Source organism: Aptenodytes forsteri, unplaced genomic scaffold (genome assembly GCF_000699145.1).
Source record: "Aptenodytes forsteri isolate BGI_AS27 unplaced genomic scaffold, ASM69914v1 Scaffold243, whole genome shotgun sequence".
NCBI classification, from domain to species: Eukaryota; Metazoa; Chordata; class Aves; order Sphenisciformes; family Spheniscidae; genus Aptenodytes; species Aptenodytes forsteri.
Genome location: NW_008795314.1, coordinates 192,433 through 200,192, shown reverse-complemented (window position 1 = coordinate 200,192; position 7,760 = coordinate 192,433). Strand labels below are relative to the sequence as shown.

At 55.7% G+C, this 7,760-nt stretch overlaps 2 protein-coding genes across 2 annotated transcripts in view; both read left to right on the top strand.

The window, feature by feature from the left end:
• Positions 1-3,385: 3,385 nt before the first annotated feature.
• MAFG (MAF bZIP transcription factor G) lies at positions 3,386-7,664 on the top strand. The gene is made up of 3 exons (XM_009279389.1): positions 3,386-3,472; positions 3,627-3,688; positions 3,778-7,664. The coding sequence occupies exons 2-3, from the start codon at positions 3,653-3,655 to the stop codon at positions 4,228-4,230; spliced, it is 489 nt and encodes a 162-aa protein (XP_009277664.1). The 5' UTR covers positions 3,386-3,472; positions 3,627-3,652; the 3' UTR covers positions 4,231-7,664.
• SIRT7 (sirtuin 7) overlaps positions 6,972-7,760 on the top strand; it is a 7,533-nt gene continuing 6,744 nt past the window's right edge. Inside the window, exons 1-2 of the mRNA XM_009279468.1 lie at positions 6,972-7,077; positions 7,284-7,315. Coding sequence (XP_009277743.1) covers positions 6,972-7,077; positions 7,284-7,315 — 138 coding nt within the window. The remainder of the gene's footprint in view (positions 7,078-7,283; positions 7,316-7,760) is intronic.

Below are 7,760 nucleotides of genomic sequence, written 5' to 3'. Positions count from 1 at the left end.
CTCCTGGCTCCTGGGGGGGTTTCCTCAGCCTCCTCGCCCGGCTCACACCGCGGGCTTTCTTCCTGCTGGGTGATCTTCCTCCTGACGGGAGGAGGCGAAGGTCTGGAGAGGGTGACGAGCCACCGAGGCGTCTCGCTCGTTTCCTCGCCCAGAGGCTTGGCCGCGGGTGGGACAGCCACGCTTCCCCGCTGCCGTCACCTCGCCGCTCAGCGTGGCCGGTGCTGACCGGGAGAGAGCTGGCGGCCGAGGGGACGCAGCTGCGAGGTTCTGGCCGCTGTTCCGTAGGGGCCTGCGGACTCGCTGTCCCGCCGAGCCCCCGGTCCCTGGCAGGTGCAAGGAGGAGGCTGGGGCTGGGGCTGTGGGTCTGCTCGGCTCTGCGGTGTCCTCGGAGCTGAGCGGATTCCCTCTGTGGTGGGAAGCAAGCCTCTCCAGTGGGACTGCAGAGCAGGCTGCAATGCCTGACCAACGCGGAGTGTCTGTGTGTGTTGTGTGCACGGGGGGGGTCTTGCTGTTCAGAGCTGGGGACGTCTCTGCCCAGAATACGTGACGTTTGAGCTGCACGGTTAGAGCAAGGCACTACCAGGAGGCTGGAACGGGTCTCTTCCAGTGGAGAGCCAGCTCTTTCCTTTATTTGTGTAAGCACAGTTAGAGCTGGCTGGGTGGGCAGATTCCACGGGGGAAGAATTGCTGTCAAAGTGCCCTGGGTTGGATGTGAGCTCACCAGGGACTCCCGAGGGGAGAGGGGGGGGCACAGGAGAGGAACTGTCCTGACTTCATATGTAACTGGGGGAGTCATCTGATTTGTTTGGATTCCTGGGAGGGCTGTGTGAGCTAATTCGCAAGAAAGCAAATAAACAGAGTGTGAAATCCACACCGGGAGAGAGAGTTCTCATGCGGTGTGCCCGACCGCTGCCAGCAAACCACGCTCCTCCACCCGCACGGTGCTGCGGAGCCTGTTGTGGAGCACAGCCCTTCCTCTGCCTCCCTGTCCCTACAGATGGGTCTCCCTCCCTCCCTCCCTCTCTCTCTCCCTCCCTTCCTTCGGGCGCCGTCTCCGGGCCAGCCTGCGCTGGAACGGGTGACGTCACCGTGTTTACACGGGGCTCGTGGCATGGTTCTGTGATCAGGAATGTGGAGAATGGGGCCTGCGTTGAATCATGCGTGGTGCTGTCAGCTCCCTTGTGCTGCCTTTGAGCTGAGGAGAGAATTGGCTGCGCTTGTGCTGAGTTCAGGCCTTTTGAGCTCTGGGGAAATGTGTTGAGGCTGCATTTTCTTCGTTGCAGTCATTGCATTTGGCACTTTTCAGTGTGATCTTTCTTCAGGGAGCTATCAAAAGCTGAGCAATCAGCAGTCTGGAGAGTTAGGCCAAGTTTGGTCTCTGTCTTGGTGCCAGTTCTCTGGGTGTCCTCTCTGCGAGCTGCCAAATAGCCCTGTCTCTGATCCTTCAAACGGGACCCAAAAAATAGCCAACAACTAGTCTCCGGGTTGTTCTTCCCATTCTACTGACTGACTTGTGTGTTGCTGCGTCTCATTTTGACCCCCTTGGGAAGGGGGACTTTGCAGGGTCCGGACTGTGTGAGCACCCCTGCTGATTTCCCCAGTCTGCCCCAAGGAGCTCTCTTCCCGATGCCCTGCCTGATGCAGCACGTTTGTTGCCTTGTTTGTTTTATTTCAGCTCTGCTGTGATGAAGGAAGCTCGGGTGCTTGCCAGGCAGCTGGAAATTCTTTAGCACCACAAGGCAGACGAATTTCAGTGGTCCCACTGACCGTACCTGCCCTTGGCTCCTTACGCTCACCAGGGGATGGTGCAGAGAGGTGCTGCAGGGATGACGTTACTGGTCTCCCCAGCTGTTCCCTTCCTTGTCCCCTTTTCCCAGCAGCCATGTTGTTTGCCAAGTAGGAGCAGAGGAAAGAAATACAACGGCACGGGAAGGAGTGGAGAATTGATTTTATGAAGCAGTCGCTTGTGCGCTGTCCGTCCTGTGTTAGCCTGCTTCATTGCAGCTACCTTCCTTGGACGGCAAAGTGACCCTTTCTACACCAGCACTGTCAGCTTGTAGCAGACATCTCATTGGAAGGGGCATTGTCCTCTGGGTATAAATAGCTTCCCTCCTGGCAGGCTGGAGGCTTTGGGAACGTCTCTGCCGGTGTCCTGGGGAATGCTGACCCCGTTCACCTCTAATAGGTGGTAGATGCATTGCGGGGAGCCTGCGCCACAGCTGCTAGAAGAGCATAAATTCGTATTTGCTGACTTGTGCATTTGGTTCTTGGCTATAACTGTACGTCAGTGCCTCTTACATTTAGCAAAGCAGTAGCAAATAAAATTGCTGTTGACTGTTTGGCATCAAAGAGACGAAAGGTACAAGGTGTTTGTGCTTGCAGAGGAACGCTTGCCTCGCTTAAGGAGGTGTGCAGTTCCCGTCTGTTTGAGATGCAGCTATGTCTGTCGAACAATGTCTGAGCAGATTAATTCCCTGGGCAGTGTAGTAGTGCTCTGAACTAAAGGGGGGGAGGAGGTATGCAGGGACAGAAACAGGAGCTTGGGTAGGATTCACTGTAAAAACAGGCCTGGGAATTGCTCTTACCAGTTCTGACATCCTGCCTTCCGTGGCGGTGAAGACGTCTGCTCTCCTCTGGTTTTGACCGCCCTTAATCTTTTTCTTACGACCATACCTTGGCTCTGAAGATAAGGGAGAGAGAAGGTGGCTCTGGGCCCTGGCATTGCCAGGGACCGATGGGGACTTTCCCACAGAAGAGACCTACAGCTGGGGTCAGCTTTGCGTCACCGGGAGAGGTGAAGGCTGCTGAGGTATCGGCCCAAATTTGTGATGGGATTAGGGTGTGCCCAAATGCTTCCTTGTGCTGCAGTATCAGGTTGTCCTTCTGTTCTTTGGGAAAGGTTGGGTGCAGAACTTTGACTTGAACGTGGACGTGTGGGCTTTCCTGGGAAGCAGAAAAAGTTTGGAGGGGCGTGAGCGCAGCAGTGGTGCTCTCCCGTCCTGCGGGATGCCCAGCGAGGCGTGTTGTGGAGGCAAAGGCTTCTCCTGCGCTCCTTGCCCAGGGTCGCGTGTTCTTGAACCGTACTGGTTTGGGTCCTTGGGGGCACCTAGAATCTGGTAGGACTCTTGTCCTGGGGAGTTTCTGGGCTGTGCTTGGGCACCTGTTGGAAGGGCGTGTCGGAGCGACTGGCTGCCTTGCTCTGCTTGGGAGTTACAAGGATGAGGCAGGGAGCAAGAGGCGCAGAGTGCCAGTGTGCTGAGTCAGCATGACTGGCCCGGAGCAGCCGTGCTCTGGACCCAGCCTGCTGCCTGCCAGGCTATTTTTAAAAATGTGGCTTCCGTGTATTCTGACTCCTCCTAGTTTTTTAATTTCCCCCACCCCAAGCCAAAAAACCAGCATTGCCACAAAGTCTCCGTGGGAGTAGGGCTGTGGAAGGGCAGCAGTTTCTGCTCAGGGACAGAATTTGCCGCTTGTGAGTCCAGCTCAGTCGGGTGCTTGTCGAGTGTTGGCCGGGGAGGGCAGTGGGATGTGCAGCAGCATGGGGCGTTGCTGCTGAACCCTGCCACAGGAATGTTGCGGGCTCTGCTGCGTCCTGGGGGGCTAACCTGACCTTCCTTCCCTTCCAGAACCTGATTGACAAGGCTGTCGTGTTATGACGACCCCCAACAAAGGAAACAAGGCCTTGAAGGTAAAGAGGCAGGTGGAGGAAAGGGGTCCGGGTGGCGGGTGCAGGCATCCACTCTAGGTTTCACGAGTGTGTGCCGCCTTCTCTTCCAGGTGAAGCGGGAGCCAGGCGAGAATGGGACCAGCTTGACAGATGAGGAGCTGGTGACCATGTCTGTGCGGGAGCTGAACCAGCATCTACGGGGCCTGTCGAAGGAGGAGATCATCCAGCTGAAGCAGCGTCGGCGCACGCTGAAGAACCGGGGCTACGCGGCCAGCTGCAGAGTCAAGCGTGTTACCCAGAAGGAGGAACTGGAGAAGCAGAAGGCAGAGCTGCAGCAAGAAGTGGAGAAGCTGGCCTCTGAGAATGCCAGCATGAAAATGGAACTCGATGCTCTCCGCTCCAAATACGAGGCTCTCCAGAACTTCGCCAGAACCGTGGCCCGGAGCCCTGTGACCCCTGCGCGGGGTCCTCTCACCTCCAGTATGGGGCCCCTCGTCCCCGGCAAGGTTGCTACTACTAGCGTCATCACAATAGTGAAATCCAAAACGGACGCCCGGTCTTAGTGAAGCGAGTGTTGCCTGAGCTTGTCTGTGCAGGGCAATTAGGCACAAAACCAGCCTGGAATCCCCAAAGCACAAACCCTCCCCACATGGGTCCGGGTTCCTTCTACTTGGCCCAGGACTGGCCTGCTGATCACTCCAGTTTTATTTTGTTGTGTCCAGATTGGTATGAGCAGTGGTGACGCGTCCCTTGTCCTTTGCAGACAGAGCCTCCCACCCAGCGGTCTGTAGCCCTCGGGCGCCCTTGGGACAGACTGCGAGATCTTGGTTTTTTAGCCAAAGAAAGTCTGTGCAGCGTGGCCGACGGCAGGGTGACGGAAGGGCTCGGGGAAGGTCCGGAGGGAGGCTTTCTTCCCGGGGGCCGGGAACCCTAATTTTTGGTCACTTCCAAAGGCTTTACTTCATTACTCTTCCAGGTGGTGCATCTCGGTGCCTGACTGCCAGGCACCTCAACCTGCTGCTTTTGTCTCATTTGGTACCCGTAGTTGCAGTTGGGGTGTTCTGTGTGATAGGTTTTTATTCCTTTCTAGGTGTGCCTCTGTGCCCTAACAGTGGGTTTCCTTCAGACGTCCGTTGCGTTAGCCATGTAAACTAGCCGTGGTGGAAAGGAAGATGCTGTCGTGCCCTGCTGCCTCTGCCCCAGGGATGGGGAAGGAGCCGGGACAGGGCCCCCGCAGGGGCCCAACACCCCAGGGGAGGGAGGGAAGGTACCGTGTTGGCTGCAGGCCGGTTTTGTGCCTAATGTGTTGCACTGAACAAGACCAAAATCACTAGTTGTTCCCGTGTTTTGAGGGTATCAAGTGTCGCTAGTGTGATGGTTTACACAACCAGTTTATGTGGTTAAATAGCCCTTTATTTAAAGAGAGAAACATCATTTTAAGAGTTATTAAATTATCTAAGTTTAAAATTAAAATCAGACAGAAGAGAGAGCGTATTTATAGTCAGCTTTTTTATCTGAGAGGGCGAGAATATTTGACCATATAAATGGGGAAATATTCTCGGAGACTTTGCTAGTTAAAAGTTAATAAATAAATAATTTTAAAGTTTCTCATGAACCTCCCGCAAACTGTTTGTTGCTCTGAGGTTAGTATTTATAAAGAGTTATCAGACTTTATTTATAAAACTTAGAAAAAGACAAAAAAAGAGGCAAGTCCTGTTTGATATCTTTTTGCAATTGTACCAAAAGTGACTTATTCTCGACCTTGCTGGCTTCCGTTGTGTCCCCTTGTGTTGCGCTCTCTGTGCTCTCTGAGCTCTTGCGTGGCGCTGTGGTGTGGTGGTGCCAGTGGCTGCCTTTGCCATGTGCTGTCGTTTCATGCTGCCGTCGTTTTTCCCTAAGCTCGACCGAGAGATTGAGTTGGAATCTCTCCGAATTCTCCAGAAGGATTCTGGCACACAGGCAGAGGTGCTGCTGTTCTTGAAGGCAAAACCGAATGGCTGGTGCAACTAAGTAGTGATGCCTGCCCAGAAAACACTTCTCTGCAGAGGCGTGCTGCAGGAGCACGGGCAGCTCGGGCCTCTTGCTGAGCAGCCGACACCGGGTGGCTCAAGTTGCCTGAATGGGGAAAACGTTGCGCTTTCCTTCCTCCAGCGAAGGCGGTAGAGAAGTAAGACAAGGGAGAATTGTCCAAGTTTAGGAGGAGACCGATGGGATTTAACTCTGGAATTGGACCCTGTGGTCAGAACTTGTGTTGCTCTTGCAGCTCGTCTGACAAGAGGGGCAAGTCTGCCTGCCTTCTGGGCAGCGCGGGACCAGCGCTAGTCCCGAGTGTCTGCGTATTACTGAAAATTGAGCTGTGGCATGGTTACTGTCTTTCCTGGTGCAGCTTCTGTCTGTGGGTGTTGGAAGAGTGCGTAGACTTACAGCTGTGTGACACAGCTGAGAAGCTATTTGTGGCCAGGCTCCATTTCCACAAACACTTTGATCCCCCTCTCCCCTCCCCAGAGATTTGAGCTGATTAATGAGTTGTTTTAGAGAAGCAGGACGTGGGGGTGAAGTCCGTGTGATCTCCTGGCTGCTGAAAGTCTCCTGAGCGGAGGGGACAGACCAGGATGGCACAAGTGAAACCGCAGTCTTGCGGGGAGGCATGGTTCACCATACTGGGTGGTTTTTGGTGATGTGTTTCTCGCGTAGCTGAACTGATACTGCTGTCCTCTGGGCTGAGAAGCAGGTAAACCCGATGAAAGCTGCAACGTGGCAGGAGAGGAGCAGATAGTTGGTGGGGATTTCCTGCTGGAGGGGGAGATCAGCTTTGCTCTGATTGACTGGGAGTTTAGGGAGAAGCTGTTTGGGATGCTTTTCCCAGTGAACTTTCTGAACGAGGAGTGGGTTAGAACATCGCCTCCAGGCTTCCCCCTCCCAGCCCTGGGCTTTCTCTTCTCTGAGCTGAAGTGTCCGACATGCCGCTTCCCAGCCGTTCACCGGATGGGCTACGCACTGAGCAGCGCTCAGCACAGAGCTCTGGGCTCTAACCTTTGTCTTCCAGCTGGTGACGTGGTGCCTGGAAGAGGTGAGATGTTCCAAAACATGGAGACCTCCGGTTGGCCTGGGGTGTCAGTCCCAACCCTGTCCCTCCTGGAGCCAGCCTGAGATTGAACCTGCCTAGAGAGCCATTCTGAATCCGGCTGGAGGCCTGACCTCAGCAGGGTGAGCAGCCAAGGTTTTGTGTATGGGGCTGGTTAGGAACTGAGCTCCAGGGGCTGGAGGCTGTGGTGTGAGGAGGGTCCCATCAACAGAGCAGGCGATGACGGGCAATCCTGCAGCCATGGTGAACTTGCTTCCGTTGTACTCTGCAGCAAGGAATGTCCGGGTCCTTCCCTGCCTGCTGGGTGGCAGCCGTGCTGTTGCCGGTAAGAGGCTGCACTGCTTTGGAGTGAGACCGTGAGTCAGGAGGACAGAGCAGGCGGCAGCACTGACTCCACCAGATGTTAACGCTGTTGTTTCTCCTCCCCTGTGCTGTGCTTGCTAGGTTGTGGCCCCAGCCTGCTTCGAGTGGCCGAGTGTGTTCGATGAGGACACGTTGTGTAGGGGGTGCATGTTTGCAGGTCCTTTGCAGGTGCAAAGCCATGGCTGAAGGGCACCCGTGTGGTAAACAAGCTCTGCAGGTGCTGGGCGGGATGTCAGCGGGGACGCGGTCCCCTCGTGAGTGCTGCTTCCCTATGCTAGCGCGTTGGTTTTGGTTTTGTTCTTGGTGAAGTGTTGGACCCCGAGTGACGTATTTCCGCAGTGTCCAAGGAGTCTCCCGTCCTGCTCCGGGGGACCCGGTCCCCCGCCAGCTGGCTTCCTCTTCCCCGTGCGAGGCGACCCCTGCCCCGAGCCGTCACGCTGACCTCTCTCTCGTATATAGCGTTCTGGAGTGTGACAGTTCTTGTTCCTGAGGTGCTCGTCCGTTTGGTTTCCTGCTGTGAAGGGTGTCGTGTTTTCTTTCTCCTTTTCCCGGTGCCGTTACTGCGGCGGTTGGGGAGGGGGGGCCCTGCCCCGGCCTGCCCGCGAAGCCAACCCGTGGAGCGTGACCCCGCGCCGCCGCCGGGGA

What these genes read in the sequence shown, in the direction of transcription:
- MAFG (XM_009279389.1), top strand. Translation starts at nt 3,653, where the DNA reads ATGACGACCCCCAACAAAGGAAACAAGGCCTTGAAG. An exon ending in AAGGAAACAAGGCCTTGAAG is followed by an intron (nt 3,689 to 3,777) that starts GTAAAGAGGCAG and finishes CTTCTCTTCCAG; the next exon opens with GTGAAGCGGGAGCCAGGCGA.